This window comes from Catharus ustulatus, chromosome 8, assembly GCF_009819885.2.
Source record: "Catharus ustulatus isolate bCatUst1 chromosome 8, bCatUst1.pri.v2, whole genome shotgun sequence".
Taxonomy (NCBI): domain Eukaryota; kingdom Metazoa; phylum Chordata; class Aves; order Passeriformes; family Turdidae; genus Catharus; species Catharus ustulatus.
Window position 1 is genome coordinate 5,347,134 of NC_046228.1, and position 18,320 is coordinate 5,365,453.

Below are 18,320 nucleotides of genomic sequence, written 5' to 3' on the forward strand. Positions count from 1 at the left end.
ATTTCATTCAAGTGCCATGTTTAAAGGGCATGTTTTTCCTCCTCTTTTCAAAAATCAAAGCTTTGGGGTAGCTGAACTTAAAGTTAACATTAACAGACTACATTTTCTTCTTCATCTATAAAATGCTATTTAAACACACAAACAATACCAACATCAAAAATAATGATGTTAAACAGTAACAAAGTTCCAGAGCTGCAGGAGCTGTTAGATGTGTCCAGTTTCCTGTGTTTTTTAAAATAAATTATATAGGGAGCCAGTAAAGGAGATTTAGCTAGAACTGTGATCTTCCAAATGCGAGGAACATCATTTGCAGAACACCAATACAGAATTAAACATGCAAGCTAAGGGAGTATATGTATTTTCCACAATTCAGCAGAACATTTCTTGATGGTCTCTGCATTAAATGAGCTGCAAACAAGCAAGCAAAAGGTTCAACACAGAAGCTCTAATCTCTCCAACACTCAGAGCATTTCATTTAAAGCTTTTCCCACTATTCCTCAGGGGAAAAATGCTCTCCTATTTGGGTCATTAATCACTGTGCTTATCTTCCTTACTCGAAGGACAAAAACAGCTACAGGTAGCAAGTTTTTAAAGTCCTGGCAGTGATGGGCTGCCACCCTGTGGAAAGAACTGCCATTCCTGCAGCCCTGAGTGTGGAACAGCACTGCCACCAGCGGGTGACGCTGACAGAGCTCACAGCATCCCCATGACCCCTCCTCAGCAGGGGCTGAGCTCCCACGGGGAAGTGATGATGGCTCTAATGGGACCCTTCAGCTAATGCCTTCAGAGCTGGGCTGGAACCTCTGGAACAAAATATCTGCTGAAAATTACCTACTGAAAATCAAAACCTTCACAAAGAACGTACAGCACTCTTTGTCCAGCACCTGAACTCAAAATGAGAGGCCAGGCACTCTTCCCTCACCAACACCACTTTGCACAGCTCACAGCTGACACCCAAGGTTGGCTGTTACACACCAAGGTGTGGTGTTAAATATAGTTTACACATCCTTTGCTCTGCCAGAAGAAGCAATGAAGTTTTAGCACTTACTGTAGTCTAATAAAAATCCTTAGTGAATAGTTTTATTTGAAAAACTACAGTTGTGAAAATGCTTCCAGAGCTCTCCTTGTTTTGAAAAGGACAGTAGCTAAAAATGTGTGTTTGAGGTGTCAAAAGGTTGAGAGAACAGTGTGCAATGTCTTTATTGCAGATTTGTTCACTGTGTGCTAGCACAACACTTTACTTTGAAATAGGATTATCAACTAGTGACATCCAAGCACAACACCCTGAGCCTGACACTCCTGGACAATCACATACTCTGTGTACCTTTAGCAGTACTGGAACCACAGATATTGCCCTTACCAGTAGCACAGGTGGCTCTGCAAAGCAAACAGGTACTCATTGAAGCTCTCTATTGGCTTCTCTTGTAGAACATAATCAATGCGACGCCCTCCATTCAGCATCCCAACCTTCACTGAAACATCTTCATCTTTTGGAGGGTCTGGACTTTCAGTGATCTTCTCAGCTAAAAATCACAGAGTTTCAGATTTAAACTATTTTCAAGCACAGCCTGTTTGACTATAATTAAGAAATATTACCCATTTTTCCTGCTGTAATTTCCAAGTTTGTGACGAGACAATAACAACTCAGCATGGTTCAGAAAGGTTACTGAACTTACTTCTTTCTCAACAGTTTGAACAGTTTTCTTAAGAAGGAACTGCTGAGTGATCTCTCCCTGAACAACCCAGGAAGATTTCATTGTAATTTCTCTCCCACACCCAGCTGAGAAGAGTGACAGAACAGCTTTGGTGGGAATCTGGCATTTAGCAGAGACCTCCTTAACAGAGTCAGGGAAATCAATAACAAACACTGGAATACTTGTGTCAACTTTTTTAAGTAAGTTACAGGAAAGCAATAATGCAATAATGTGTCCACATACCTTCCACCACCTGCTTTTCTTCCTCCTCTTTAATTTGGTTAGCTACTTTCTCCAGTTCTGCTTGCAGCTGGGTTGAAGATGTATGAGCACGTGCAAATTCATTAAGGGTCTGCCATGCACTCTTCAAAGAGCTAATAAAGCCCTGCTTCAGATCAGATCCCATACGAGACAGAGAGTCCTTCAGCTCTGAGAAAGAAAAAAAAAAACAAACATTAATTCAGAAGGATTTAAATTACCAACTAAAACCAGAATGATCAAGTTCTGTTCAATAAACATCCCAATTACCAGGGGAAACAGCCTTGCTAATGTCAAAAGTTGTGTTTCTTGCTTCTCTATTCAATTTTAGAAGATTAGGTGAAATGTAATTAATACACAATTGACTTCTTACTGAATGGGTCAATGAATCCACCTACATCAAACGTAGTAAGGAGCAACAGACCGTATTTTTCTCCTTTACTAGACACACTTTTGGAGAGCTGTAACCTGAAACAAGTATCTTGGGTAGTCCAGCAAAGCAAACTCACTCTAATGGACAATTCCAAAGGGCACATGCTGCAGAATCCCTCTAAGTGCTTGAAGAGAAGCTTTCAGGAGGGCTCTGTGAACTTGCACAACAGCAAAACTGACTTTCCTTATTAGATGTGCAAAATTTAAGTAGAGCACCTCTGTCTGATGTGCAGCCATGAGCAACAAAATCAGTCCCTGCCCTCCAATGGCTACAGAACCTCCTTTTCCCTCAGGGTTCCCAACACTGAACAGACTCTGATTAAACACATCATGGTGGTCATCAATAAATTTAGGTTTTGTTCCACATCTTCTTAGAAGTGATCAAGCAAGGTGCAGCAATTTTTAACAGAACTTTGGCGATGAGAAGGTTACATCTGGAGGAAATATGATTGATACTTTTGAATGAAATTGTGAATGCCCAACTTATGAGGCTGGAATCTCCTCTGATGTTTAGGAAAAGTATGGAGTCAGAGATCCAGGGATATTCATTAGTCTCTTAAAAATCTTACAACACTCTAATGCATCAAATGAATAAATAATGAATAGGATTCATATGAAATAGGTTTTCTTTTTACCCAGATGAAGTCTTTTTCTGCCTTTATGATGTGGAATGAGAACTGGTTTTAAATCCATGTCTTCAATGATCATTGGTTCTAACCTGTAAGCTACCGGATCAAGCTGTTAAGAGACAACACATTGACATTTAGTTATCTTTAAAATTATCCTAATCATCACATTGCAGTGAAAAAAATCCCTACTTATTCTTTATAGACAACCGTTTTTGAATTCTGCACTATTTGAATTTACAGAAATTCAGTTCATGACATATTAAGCAGGTTCAAGAACTACTCTGGACCTTCTCCTACAGGAGGAGATTCTAATGAGACAACAGCAAGATTTCCTTGCACTCAATCTCTACCAGTGCTGAATTGTTAAACAAAATGAGACAGAGAAGAACAAACACTGCATGTAAAAATAAAAATATTCTACAAAAATCTAAAAGAGTGGCCTCAAATTAATGAAAAAACCCCAAACACCCCCCCCCACCCCCCCAAAAAAAATATTTAAAATTCCTTCTTAGGAAAAAAGGCAAATATTATCAAAACAAACCCATGCCTAGAATTGTTTTGGAAAATGTACATAGGGGAACAAGAGGTGTAATGCTCAGAAGGTAAAACTTGGTATTCTGCCTTTTTGTCATCTACATCAACTAAAATCAAATCTCAAAAGCACTGCTACTCACTGGGTGATAGATATTGAAGAACCCCTTGCAGGTAGGGAGCCTGTAGTTCTCATCAATCTTCTCCACACCCCTCACAGTAAGGAACACACCAATAGGGGAACCAAGAGCAAAGAAAATATCTGGTTCAAAGTCCAGGGCACTGTAAACCACAGAAACCTACCAGACAGAAATCAGACACATCATCTCTCAGAACTGGCAGCTTCAAAGGAAGTAGCGAAAGGTCATCAACATTAAAGAGAATATAGTGAAAAGAAAGGATTGATCAAATCCTTTAAATTGCTCAAATCATTTAGATCTATGTAGTCTCACCTGGCCAGTTCCAACTTCAAAGTACTCATAGTCAATGTTCATAGAGGACACGGATGCACCAACTGGGAGCTTCCTCTTTGAGTGCATCTGCCCAGACTCTGAAGGTGAGACAGAAGAAACTGCCTCTTTTGGTTTCTGGGTGTCTTCTTGAGTCTGGAGTGTGGCAGCCAGCACAGCTTTCTTTTCTGCTGCTGCTTTCTTCTGTTCCTTTTCAAAAAAGTTTTAAAGTTAGGGAGGAAAAAAAGTTAATTTCATTGTCAAAATTCCTTTAATATATTCAGGATGTTAACAAGAGTGTTCAAGAACAGAAGCTACTCCACAGCAAGGAAGTCTGTTTCATTTGCTGAATAACTTTTTATTTCAATCCTGAAGTGTACTTACCTGCTTGGCTGCTCTGTCTTTTACAAAATTAGCTATTTTCTTTCTTGGTCCAAGAGGGATTCCCATCTCCTTCAGGTCATCAACTGTACACATGAGCTAAAGCAACAAACACCAAACACATCAAAACACATTTTTCTAGTAGAAAAAGTACTTCTAAATTTTTTAGTAAAATTAATAATTCCTTACTGGCAAGGAGTTCTGAATTTGTTAAGTCGATTTATAAAGCTACAAAAAATCCAAAAAATTAAAAAGGCATGACACAAAGTGCCTTAACATAATTGGCAGGATGCACCACACCAAGAAACAAAAAAGAGCTGCAGAACATTCAAGTCTTCAAGTCATGCACTGATTATCTTATCTATGTAACTGCTCTTGTTGCCACAGAACTGAAAGGAAAAACAAAACAACAACAAGAAAACCCAAACATAAACCTCCATACCCTGAGCAACCCCTACAAGCCAAGTGAACATTTTTGTACCAGGGACTCCATGTCAATCCGCTCCTTTTCAAAGGTGCTCATGTACTCTGACAAACTGAGCATTTCCAGAGTCTTCTGCAGAGTAGGAACCTCTTCCTCTGCTTCAGGCTCACAGAGGTCATCAGCAGAAGTAGCAATGGAGGAGCCCAAGGAACTGGTATCTTCAGCCATCTCAACAAAACAGCACAGAAACACAATCACATCCTCTAACAGTGCAAAACCAGTAAGCAACAAGCAAAACCAAGTTTAACTACTTTATCCTAAAAACATTATCAAGCCACCTCAGTAAATATATATCCATTTTTAGTGAAGCAGGATATAGATTTTCAACTAAAACAGACCCGCAAATCAAATATTTAACAATTACTATGACACAACACTCAAAAATGCTTCCTTTTATTCCTCAAACAACTGGTCACCACTTTTAGGGTAAACACAGATTCTTCCCCTTTTATACATCTCCCCCATCACTTAGATAATGTTAGACATGTTCACAAGGGTCAAAGCTGATGTTCATCATCTCATTACTGGCCTACTTGGAACTTAAGAGAGATCTAATTAATTTGTCCAGAGAAATTACGATATTTACAAAACAGCACCTAGCCACTAACATGTCTAAATGTACTATCAAAACCCATGAACTTGATTCAGATAATAAATTCTGAAAAATTAAGAAAAACATGACTGAAAACATCAGATCTCATGGGTTGGAAATACCAGCATGCAAATTACCTGCTTATCATGAACAGCCACGTCCTTCACACTCCCATTAACACCAGAAAATGGTCCAGAATTTACTGATGAAGCCAAGTCCTTCTGGTTAGACAATATGTCAAACAGAATTAAGGAACCTGTAAATTAGATTTGCTTAGATTAGATTTGGAATTAGAGTTGATTTGGGAAAAATACCAGGTTTTCCTGTCCCTAAATCCTGAGCAAGATTTATATGCAATAATAATATCATGATATAGTTTGATCAAAAGAGATGGCTGAATTAAAACACCCATATATTAACTTGAACATAATCACTCAGCTAAAAGCAACCCCTTTTCCTTCCTGTTCATGCTTTATGTATTGCCATGACTAAATTATTGTTCCTTAAACACTTGAGACTGCTTGATGAACTAGAGGAAAAGTTCCAGTCCAAACCACTATGGTCAATATGCTGCACTAATACATTCGATCTTCCAAAAAAAAAAAAAAGATTGTACAGTAATTTCACGATTATAAGCTGCACCATTTTGACCAAAATTTTGGTCCAAACCCAAAGTGCGGCTTATAATCAGGTGCGGCTTATATACGGACAAAGAATGAAAAGTTGCTGTTTTAGTTTGGAGGACAGGTGTCTGCTGAGAAAGGCAGGAACTTCTCTTTGAAATGGAGAATGTAAACCCCCTCCCTCCAAATTATTATAATTTTGAAATCAAGGGGCTTTCAGGCAAAGATATGGGAATTAGGAATAACAGTTCTTCACTAGGGAAATTAAAATAGAAATACAGTACTACAAAGAAACAAACTCCAAACTCTGACAAAGTCAGAGTACAACCTGACACCCGTCAGGCAGGGTGTTGGCAGCAGTCCCATTCCATGGTGGCTGCATCCTCCTGCAGTGACAGATGTGGCTCAGCTGGAGCAGTGCTCCTGTACAAGGTGCAGTTTTCCTCCAGAGGTCCAGTGGTGATGTGGAGAAATCCGGTTTTCCTCTGGAGTCCAGTGGAGAAAGGGGTTCCCTTAGTGTCCCAAAACCTCTGTTTTTATCTTGGTAAGAAATGTTGGGCTCTTCCCCCTGGCTGGAGCAACTCCCAATGGGATGCAGTAATTTTATCAGTCCCACAGTGGGACTCAATGGCCATGAGCAGAAAATGACTGGCTGGAGGAAGGATGGGTTGTGAAAAGATAAAGAACAATGCCCTGCCTGGTTTCAATGGATGGCCCATTAGCAGAATATCTCCTGTTGAGATCAGGATCACTGCCCCACTCTCAAGAGATGGTGATAGAACAGATACCTTTTATCACACTCTGTGTTGTAACGTGCCGCTTATAATCAGGTGTAGCTTATACATGGACAAAGAATGAAAAGTTGCCAACACCTGGAGATGCAGCTTATAGTCAGTGCGGTTTATAATCATGAAATTACTGTACTTTTACTAGGTGGAGGTTCTCAGACACAGACACCACCCACACAACAAGCACCAGATAACCTGTCAACTTTTAAACACAGATTAGACACTAAATTCTCATGAAGGGAAGTCCTAAATTTCTCTCAAAGCCTGATAAACTCAGCTGTTGAGAGGAGCTTGTCAGCTGTTTTCTCAAAACCAGCCATGTCCCAACAGCTAATCTGAGTTTTATACATAACAAAGGGATCATTTTCCTTTAAGGAGGAACCGATTTGGGACAAAAGCAGCACTCCTCAATCACCTAAGCTGTGGCCAGCCACAGAGACTCCCCCTTTGAAGTCGGGGTTGCGGCTCATGAAGAGCGCGTACAGGCGGTTCATCTCCATGCCCACTTTATCCACGATGGTCTGGCAGTAGGTGGGGCTGTTGTAGAACAGGATGTCGAGCAGCGTTTCGTTGGTGAAGTGCCTCAGGCGACCGATGCTCGGCAAAGTGATTTTCTTTATGTTCCTGGTAACACAGAATCGTTAAAAGCATGAAAGGACTTTGTCAGCTTTTGAATTAATGCAATGTAAATGCTACAGAAAGGGTCTCTGAAGAGATTTTAAAAATCCACACAGCCTTCTGGCCTCGTTGCATATTCACACATTAATGCTACCTGCTGATAGTAGTATTTGAGAAACATACAGCTCCTTTTTTCTTCTCTACAGACTGAAAGGATGCCTGAAATAACCTCTTCTCTATTCCAACACTGCTCTCATAAAGTACCAGGGAAGTCTGGTGAGCAGATTGAAGTGAAAGAGAAAAAGGAACTCATATAAAATTAGAATCACAGTATGGTAATACAAGCCTGGCATCACCATCTGCCTGCCTGGAGTCAAGACAACTGCACTGGAATTGCTATAGACTTGAGACTGCCTGGTTTGATTAACAGAGTAAGGATCCCTCTTCCTGCAGTGCTGAAATAGAACACCAAGGCTGGAGGGAAGCAGTGTGATTTCACTGAGCCAGAACAGTCTGGAGAACATCAGCATCACTTCAAGTGGCACAAGTTGCCATCCATACAATTTTTACTTCCCCAGCTTTGAGCAAGAGAAACAGCTTGAAATGTGAGTCACAGCAAAGAAGGGATTTTAAAACAGATTTTGAGACTCCTACCTAAATATAGATACTTAGCTCAAGTGCCTAATCATAATTCAGGCACTCCTCTAGGACTGGACAGAGGGCTCAATGCGTTCCTCAGAAATAACTCCCAGGGTCAAACTCAATCAGACTGCAGGAAAGCAAAGAATAGAAACTCTCCACTTTAAATTGTCCACACCTCATGGACAGAACATCTCCAGGCTCACCACCTCATACTTGTGATCATAATTCCTACTCACTCATCATCAAGTATCATGCACTGGCCATTCATGCAAATCCAGTACTAGAAATTGTGTACATGAAAACAAATAAAAGAAATATTCCTCAAGCCTTTCCAGCTTTCTGAATATTCCTCATCAAAATGTTATTTTTTAAAAAATTGCAATTCTCTAATCCAGTTGTATATTTACTCATCTAGCCTGCTGAGCATATGAACTCATCTTTTTCTCCACTTCCCATAACCTGTTAAAAAGCAACTTTTAAGATGTTTTCAACATTAAACAACACCCTCACCTGTCTACACCTGTTGCATCTCCATGCAGAGAACTGTGCCAATGAACTGGAAGGAATTCCACCCTGCTCACTTTGCCTTCCTCCAAACACTTCTTGAAGTGAGTCTGCAACAACTTCAGAGAAACAGTCCTAAAATCATCAACTGTGAAGAAAAACAATAATGATAATCTGATAGCTGCAGTACTCAAATAACACATAAATAGTCCCTTCTTCCCCTTAATTTCACAGATGGTCAGAATACAAATGATAGAAACCGAAAACTGCAAAAATATCTTTATTACTATTTTAACAATAAGAAAGTATAAATTTTTGTTAGAGTAGATTTTCTAGCAAGCTTCTATTTATCTCACAATGGCTGCCTGTTCACTCCATAACCAAACAGGGCTTTCTTAATTTACTCAGTTATACCAGAGTGTATATAAAAAAAAAAGCAAACACAAAACCACACCACACATAAAACCACACAAAGCAAACACATCCACTCACACCACAAGGAGAAAAAGCAAAAAAAACCAATCAGCCAAAAAGCCCCTCACCACACATCCCAAAACCCAAATCACCTTGCAAGTGTGATATTGAGTACTAGTGATAACAGCTAAAGCTTCAAGAAAGAACACACATTCTGCCTTTGGAAAATCATCATTTGGAAAATAACTTCTCAACATTAGAGACTTTTCTTTAAAAAAAAATCATAAAGTTGTGCTTATCTGAATGTGAGCTAGAGAGAGCCACATTTAAACAGCAAGAATACAACTGCTCATTATACAAACCCAAACTTACCACATTCAACAATGCTTCTAAACCTCAAGTCACATACAGGACCTATGCCATGAACCATAAATACTAAATGGTCAATTTGGGACATTTCTCCTGCAGAAAGGAAAAAAAAAGAAAAGTTTCAGAGTACCAACATGTACTGCAGGAGTGAAGTTCAGAGTCTAGCAAGTGCAATATATACACTTGTTTTATAAAGCCTATTACATACCATGGTTCAGGACATTACAGAGCCCACAGGACTCCTTTGAGTAAAACTCCCCAAAACCAGCTGAGATGAAGGAATAACTTTAATTTTACTCCCAGTGCAGACCCAAGTGCACCAGGAACTCATCACCTACCATCAGGAACCTCATCATGGTCATCATCAATTCCACGTTTCACTACCCTTGGCCTTGCCTGCCCATCTTGAGTGGTGCCCCATTCATCTGGTGTGGCAGAAGGCTGGAACTGAACTATGACCTGCAACAAATACAGTTGTATTTGTATTTCCAACCACAGAAATCCCTCATGAATCATACTGCTAGTCTGAAAGCACTGCATGGTTGAACATATCTAACATATCTTTTGATTGTTTTACCTTCCATCTGAAAATCAAATGCTTTCTTCCACAAAATCCTCATTAGTGTGAAAGGCAAACAGATGACTCAAAGTAACCACTAGGTGAAGAAGCTGGGCCTGCTCAGTGATTCTGAACCATTTTAACTCCTCAGCCAAGCATTATTCAAGCTCTCCCTTCCTAGACTCCAGTATCCACTCTTCCTCAGCAGATTACTGCTAATGTGAGGAAATTGAATGCTACCTGATTTACAATAACTCTATCACAAAGAGAAAATGGGGAAAAAAAGAGGGCAGTGCTTTACAGGGAAGGACAACAATATCTGAAGTAGTCCAAAAACCCTAAAAAGTGAGGAATTCAGTAGTTCAGTTGTTTATAGGACTTACAGTCTGAACTAGTATTTATGACAGCAAGTAGTTTAAATGATCCTTCTCTAGGATTTTACTGGACAGAATTCCCTAACCAGGATTATTAAACACTTCAAGTAGGAGCAACCTGATCCTTTCTGGCCCTTGGATAGTTCTGCGTATTAATTACTGCATGTGTGATAAGTGAACAGTTAACAGCATTGATCTATAAGGCTGAAGTCCATGTTTTAATCACATGAGACTGTACACAGAGTACTTAGAGTAACTTGCTCTAGTTTCTTATGGCCTGAAAATAAGGAGAAACCTTCTCAGGCCTTACAGAAACTATTTACCTTATAGCTAGATTAATGCTCTTCTCCACATGAAAGCTCTTTGTTTTAATTATCTTTCATTTGGTACAGACTGAGGTTAAACTAATTCAAATTGCTTACCCTATGCTGCCAGTTATGAATAACCAAAATATTTACTATGCAAACTCTTATTCTCTTTAGGTTTCAGAAAGCATTGTCTTTCAACCACATGACAGCACATTGAAGCAAGCACAAGTTCAGTGTTCATCTTTCATGAACACACATCCAGAACAACCAACTATATGTTTCATGCAAGACTAAGACCACATTCAATTTATGCTTCCATCCATTTGCTCACTCCCTCTTAATGAATTGTGAGACACAATTGCCAAAATCTATTACCTTGGGATTATGCATAACAATTGTCTCCCCATTTGGAAATTCAAGTCGCCGATGCCACTGATTTGTAGTTACAGCCCTTTTATATTCTGCCTGAAACAGTAAACAAGTAACACAAAATCAGCGTGGTAACCTTCTCAGTATTTTGTGGCCTCATGTCATGCTACAGTTAAAATGTACATAATTTTTTTAATATAAAAATGTCACATGTAGAGCTACACAAGCAGATTTGAGGTTGCAGCAGTGCAGGACTGAAGTAGGAGCAATGCGGCTTTCTAGACACTTCTTCCAGGATTTGCTTACATTCCAGAAAGTGCACTCTGAAAATCATCTTCATGAAACAGAAAGAACTGCTTCTAAGGTGATTAATACAATGAGCTAACAAGGTGTCTTGGGTTATAATACAGGATGTGATCAAAAGTATCTATTTTATCACCATCTGACAAGACCAGGTGGGGCATTGATCCTGATCTCCATGGGAGATGCTCTGCTAATGGGCATCCATTGAAACCAGGCAGGGCATTGTTCTTTATCTTTTCACAACCCATCCTTTCTCCAGCCAGTCATTTTCTGCTAATGACCCACTGAGTCCCACTGTGTGACTGATAACTTTATCCCATTGGGAGATGCTTCAGCCAGGGGGAAGGGCCCAGCATTTCTTACAAAGATAAAAACTCAGATTTTGGGACACTAAGGTAGCCCTTTTTTCATCTGGACTCCAGAGGAAAACCGGATTTCTCCACATCACCACTGGACCTTCAGAGGAAAACTGCACCTTGTACAGGAGCACTGCTCCAACTGAACCACATCTGTCACTGCAAGAGGACTGCAGCCATCATTTAATGGGACTGCTACCAACACCTTGACTGATGGGATGTCAGGTTGTATTCCAAGTTTGTCATTGTTTGGGTTTGTGCTTTGTAGTACTGTACTTCTATTTTAATTTCCCTAGTAAAGAACTGTTATTCTTAATTCCCGTATCTTTGCTGAGTGCCCCTTGATTTCAAAATTAATAATTTAGAGGGAGGGGGTTTACATTCTCCACTCTAAAGAGAGGCTCCTGCCTTTCTTAGCAGACACCTGTCCTCCAAACTAGGACACAGGGTGTCTGTGACTTACTGACCTCCAGTTTGTCACTGAAGTCCTCAGTGTAGGGGACGAAGCGGCTGTCCTTGTCGCCCTTGTAGAACCACAGGCAGCGCCTCACCTCCGAGGGCTCCTCGTCCCAGTACACGGCTTTCCTCAGGCGCTCGTACAGGAACACGTCGTAGCGCCCGCCGTCCGTGCTCAGCACCACGCTCTCGGGGTCAGGCTGGACTGGGACACACAGCCACGCTGGTTACCACACTGACACAGCTCTGCTTCCCCAGCCCAGCCCCAGCCACTCCTGGGAACAGCATCAGGCCATCAGGTCATCAGGAGTGACAGTCACACCATGGCAGAGAAGCTTTGTAACACTGTGATGCTTTCTATATGCTCTGTATACAACAAAATCTTGGCAATACTCCCAAATATGAATACTTACTCCAGAACTGCCAATTTAACAAAAAGGCAACCCAAGACACAAATAGCAAGGAGTTCTGTATGAAAATCTGACACCTATTTGGGATGATATATCTCAACAGCATCAAGCAGTGATGATGTCAGTGAAGTAAATTAAGTGGCACAAAATACATCTTCAAAACCTTACATCTTACTGCCACACACACGAGTGGCATTACCCCAGTATTTTCCTTTAGTCCTTCTGCTCACCTCTGGACAAGACAGGACTTACCAGAATTATAGACCTCCTCTAGTTTAGCAGAATCCAGAATGCTGAATGGCATCCATATTTGCTTGTCCTCCACCTCCTTACAGTAGAACCAGTGGGGCTGAACTGGCTCGTATTGGTTCTGCAGCAGCACAGGAGGGGCTGGGACCAGGGGCCCTGCAGGCCTGGCAGGCTGGAGCTGGGACTGTGGAAACTGAAAAGAGATGGGCTCAGCACCTCAGTCTCACAGGATTTTTACAGACTCTTCTGTATTTGGCTACAGGGAATACTCTGAACCTTTATTTCTAATATGTTTTCATCCCCAAGAACATTACTTTTCATTCTAAAAATATTGTCCACTTTATCACGTGTTTGAGAACTTACACCTTCTCAAACTGAGAATGTGAAGTTTGTTACCACAAACACTGTTAAAAACCACCATGGTTTAGCATCATGATTACCTAAAATCAGTGAGACTTCAAATATGCTCTTAAATTTTCAAAACTTGAGACGAACTTGTTTTTTACAACCACAAAATTTGACATGAAAATAAAAACACCTTCTTCTCATTGTTAATGTACACATAATTATGCTTTTGCATAAAGACTCCCAATTTTAACAAGAGGCCACTTCAGCAATAGCTCACGTCCTGAAAAGTGACCAGAACAGGCAGATTTCAAACTTAGATGTAGCATCAGTGGCACAAGAGAATTATTGATTTTGAAAGGGTCTACAGCCTCCATAAAGCTCATGTCACACAAATTACAGAAAAATGCCAGTCAGTACAACTAAAAGCAAGTGATGTCAACAGTAGCAACTCCATAAAGCTCATGTCTTACAAATTACACAAAAATGCCAGTCAGTACAACTAAAACCAACTGATGTCAACAGTAGCAACTGTCTTGGTTGATGATACATTTAAAGGGGAAAAAAAAGGGCACCAAAATATTCTACAGTATATAAAATCCAACAAACAGAAGTCCTGAAATTACATAATCTAAAACTCCAGACTGTTTCGGTTCTACTGCCTTTGTCATGTTTTGTCATTATATAACCTTCACATTCTTTATTTATGATAACAGAAATATAGCAATAGCTCAGGCAAAAAGAAAAACAGTTTTTGCTGTTTTCAAGGCAAACAAGGTTTTATTAACCCATTGGCATTACTGTAAAAATGGCTTTTTGTAGGTAGAAAAGAATGAAGATTATTGCTTTATATCACACAAAATCCTCAACCAATGTGTTTCAAAGAGTTTGCCAACAATTTTATGTGACTTAGTTTCAAAAGTTCTGGTTTCACCAACAAAACCAGCTTGAAAAGATTTTTAGCACATATCTTCGAAATGGCTGAATGATCTGATTTAAAGCTGAGGCACAAAACATGCAGCAGCACAGCTGAAACTCAGCAAACTCAGAAACCCACAATAAAGAGCCACAGAGCTTCACAACCTGGCTTTGTTTCTGGGTTCACAGAACTACAGCCTCAGGGTACACCCACTTCAAAGATCAGGAAGTTCTCCTGAAACAACAGTTCCAAGCTACTTCTACCGTAAAGCTTTTGCTGTTATAAATGGTTCAAGACTTCTTGTAGGATTTTTTGCAGAGAAGAAAAATCTTCAAAAGACAAAATACACAGTTGAAAGATGAAAATGACTTGTTTTGCTGTGGTAGGAAGGAGTCACATACCTGTGTCAGTGGCCCTGGGGGTGTCTGGTACATCTGCACGGGTGGCACAGGGGATGCTGTGGCAGGGGGGTGGCTCTGCTGCAGCTGGGGTGGGGTGAGGTAGGGGTTGGCCCTGCTGCTCAGGGTGGTGTGCCTGTAGGGGTTGTAGCCCTGCTGCTGTGGGGTCCCCGTGGGCAGGGTAGTGCTGGCAGGGGGAGGACAGCTCTGCTGAGGGGACTGGTAAGGTGCCATTCCCACCTGGGAAGTGGGTGGTGCACTGTAAGACTGGGATTTGGGAATATGTGGTGGAAAGGCATTTTGCCCATCCTGGGAGCCAGACACAAGTGGAAGTGAAGTGGGAGGTCTGGAGAAGGCTGGTGGTCCGACAGGTGTTGAAACAGTTGTTAAAGGTGGCTGCCCAATACTCCCAAAGGGATCACTGCTGCTGGGAACTTGAGAGAAGTAGCTGAAAGTCTGAGGTGGGTTGGGGCTGGCTGATGTCTGTCCCAAGAAGCTGTCCTCTTCCCCAACGTCTGCAGAATCATCTGCAAAAACAAAAGGATCACCAGAGATCTCGTGAGAGCTTCAAATCACTGCATGGGGTCAAAATGTTCTCTAACACCACCAGCTATGGCCAAAACTGTTGGCCCCCATAAAGCTTACACATCCTTGATTCAGCACATCATAAAATGAAAACAAAGGATACCAAGTCTTCAAGAACATTTAAAATGGACCATAAAAGTCACTCAGTGTACACAGAAAAAGCAACAAATATTAAATAAGAAGCCAACATACAACTGGAGCCAGGGTCTTCCCAGGGCAGTAATTGTAAATTAAAGCAGTAAATTCCCAGTGCAATTTGGCAGGCACTGAGATCCCTCCCAACTTTACTTACCCCTCAAATGCCAGGACAGCCTTGGTTCATATCCTTTCACCACAAAAACAGCTACTAAGCATAGGACTTTATGCTCCAGTTTTTAGGATAGAGCTTAAAAACATTTCTAAATAGGCCAAACTTACAGGTTAAACCATCCATTCTTGCCTGGCACATGATCCCAGGCTGTGGGGAAGACAGCACAGAGCATTTCTGCTGCTCAGCCCCCAGGCAGAGACACCAAGAGTCTCTGCAGCAGTGAGCAGCCAACAACAAATGCCTTTATCCACAGCCAACATAACTGTAATAGGGAGCATCAAGGGAGTACAGGGGAATCCATGGAGAAGTCTCCCTAAGGAACCTGCTGTTCTAATTAATTAATCATAAAAGACACAGCTGCCAAGATTAAAAAGAACTATTTTAATCATCTTTTATTTAGTCTGTGCAGACAGTGTCAATTTGAGGCATCACCTGCATTTATCAATCCCTCCTGCTTTTATTTACAGCACTTGATCTCACTTTGAGGAACAAAACCAAAATCTGTGTGTGAACCACAGTGTGGAGAATGCTGAAACCACTTAGACCCAACGACCACTGTGAAGTCAGGCCTGGGGATCATCTCCTAGCTGTAAGCAGTAGCCATTTATACTAAATAAAAGGCTCTAAACAATAAAATCCACCTTCCTTTCACATTTCACAAACAGTGTGGGACAGAGAGAAGCACACTGCAGAGCTCACTGTCAACTCTCAGCTTTTCCAAACTTGCAGCAGAGCAGACCCTTCACCTCACTGTGTCAGGCCATCATACACAGGCAGCAGTGTACTCAAGAGTTCTGAAGGCCTTTAGCAAACAAATGTTCACAAAACACCTACTATTCTCCAGTTTTAAATAGGTTTTGGAGATTTAGCCTAAGTGCAGCTTTCCCTGCAAAATGAGGTTGCCAAAAAATCCCACTATAGGTACACATGTACACACATGCAGTTTTCCAACACAAAACATTACTGTTCATCTTGACTTTTTCTAGTTTTGCAAAAACTATGTTGTAAAAACAAGCAGGTCACACAAATGTAAAAAAAGGAGTGTACAGCTCTGACGTGTGCTCTCCCCATGCACAGAACACTCTTTCTTCACCTGTGACTGTGCCAACCTCCTGTACATCCCTCCCCACACAGAAAACCACATGTGCCATCAGTCTACGTCCTCACTGGAACACCCCTCCCATCCTACAGTAAATATATTGGTTACATCACCCACACCTGAGCCAGAGAATGCATCTTACTGTAAAACTCAGAGCTCAAAACACTAACTACTCACTCTTGGAGACAGATAAACAAAAGAATGACTGCACACAGCTCCCTAATGCTGGCTGTCAGGCATCAAACAAATCCCTGGATTGACTCTTAATACATTTTACACAATTTCAAATTATTATTCCAAATACAAGATATTCTACTCAGCAAGAAGATCCCAACAACACCTGACTGGACAGATGGTGAGTACATTTGACTGTGGAAACAGAACATTTAATAGGACATGGGCCTTACTTGGACTGACATAGAATGGAGTACAACCTCTGACAGTGAAATTCACTCCAGCTGCAAATCCATGAATTCTCATCTATCAAATTTTAAGCCACACAAGAGCATAAGACTCACCACATTGATCAAATCCCATCAGATTTTATCCTCAGCTGGCTTCAAACCGTTCAGGAAATTGCCAGGACAGTCATTTATGTAAAGCTACCAGCCAGATCAGCATTTAAACATTGTTTTATTTTCTTAATGAAAAATTAATGTATATTTGCATAAAAGAAAAACTATGAGGATTGCACAATTGAATTAGTAAATGTATCAGCTACCTAGATACCACAAAGTATATATAATATTTTAATGTTTTTATCCTTCCTGTCCAAAAAATTTAGCCATACTCTGCAAACATTTAAATTCTACAGGGAAATACTGCATTGATTTCCAGCTACATCAATATTTATTTCAGCTACGACAGAACAGTTTTGAAATAAAGTCTTGAAGACTCAGCATAGAATAGTTTGGGTTAAAAGGGACCTTCAAAGGTCATTAGTCCAATCCCAATATGTACAACACCCTTGAAATATCTGGTTTCTAGATGCATTTGTTTGGAGCTTTAATCTCTGACTGAACACATTCCCAGAAAAATCCGTTCCTTTATCTGAAACTGCCTGAGCATCAGATTTTAAGTTGCACAAGCATGTGTTGGGAACAGCATTAAAGCTTTAGGAGAAAAGGATATTAGAACCAGGATTAAATTAGCAAGGATATTTAAGGTGGCTGCTTAAAGTGCTATTTTCAAACCGGGAAAACAGAAGATAACATGAGAGAGGGATTTTAAAAAGGTGAAAACATGAAGTACACACTGAATGGAAGCACTGACACGTCGGTGAGCTGGAAGTGCGCTGATCAGCGCTAAAACCCACACTCAGAAGCATTAAGGAGGGGGAAGTAGAAGAAATTAAGAGCCGCAAAGCAGAAAATGAAATCCCGAGCAGCGTCTCTCCGGAGGCACCGTCAGGGACAGGCAGCCCCAGCGCGGGGTCGAGCCCACACGCACCGGCCCCTCCAGGCCCACAGCCCCCCTTGGAGCCCCGGCTGGGCTCTGAGAGCTCCCCCGGTTGGGCTCTGAGAGCTCCCCCGGCCCCACCGCCCCTTCCCGGTGGTGCCGGTACCATCGGGACCCCGCACGTCCCCTGCGCTCCGCCTGCCCTCCCTCCCTGCCTCCCTCTCTCCGTACCGGCGGGCAGCAGCGCGGGGCCGGGCGGCGCTGCCGGCGTTTGGCTGACGGGGATGAAGGGCACGTTGAAGCTGAAGTCGGTGGCGGAGGAGGAGAAGAGCAGGTTGGTGCTGGTGCCTCCCCCGGGCTTCCCCGCCGCCATCGCCGCTCCCCGGCCACGTCCCCGCCCCGGCCCCTTCCGCCCTCACCCAAGATGGCGGCGGCGGCCGCGCGCAGCCGTGAGGGGCGGGAGGCGGGCCCGGC

The 18,320-nt window shown here is 41.6% G+C and overlaps 1 protein-coding gene across 1 annotated transcript; it reads right to left on the reverse strand.

The window, feature by feature from the left end:
- Positions 1 to 1,356: 1,356 nt before the first annotated feature.
- Positions 1,357 to 18,238, reverse strand: LOC116999782 (SEC23 interacting protein). Its single transcript, XM_042779522.1, has 17 exons — positions 18,078 to 18,238; positions 14,458 to 14,981; positions 12,796 to 12,985; positions 12,145 to 12,338; positions 11,025 to 11,114; positions 9,747 to 9,867; positions 9,412 to 9,501; positions 8,632 to 8,773; positions 7,277 to 7,485; positions 5,588 to 5,706; positions 4,856 to 5,026; positions 4,374 to 4,473; positions 3,997 to 4,094; positions 3,688 to 3,843; positions 3,020 to 3,122; positions 1,938 to 2,123; positions 1,357 to 1,523 (listed from the first exon to the last, which is right to left on the reverse strand). The coding sequence occupies exons 1-17, from the start codon at positions 18,217 to 18,219 to the stop codon at positions 1,357 to 1,359; spliced, it is 2,802 nt and encodes a 933-aa protein (XP_042635456.1). The 5' UTR covers positions 18,220 to 18,238.
- Positions 18,239 to 18,320: the final 82 nt, after the last annotated feature.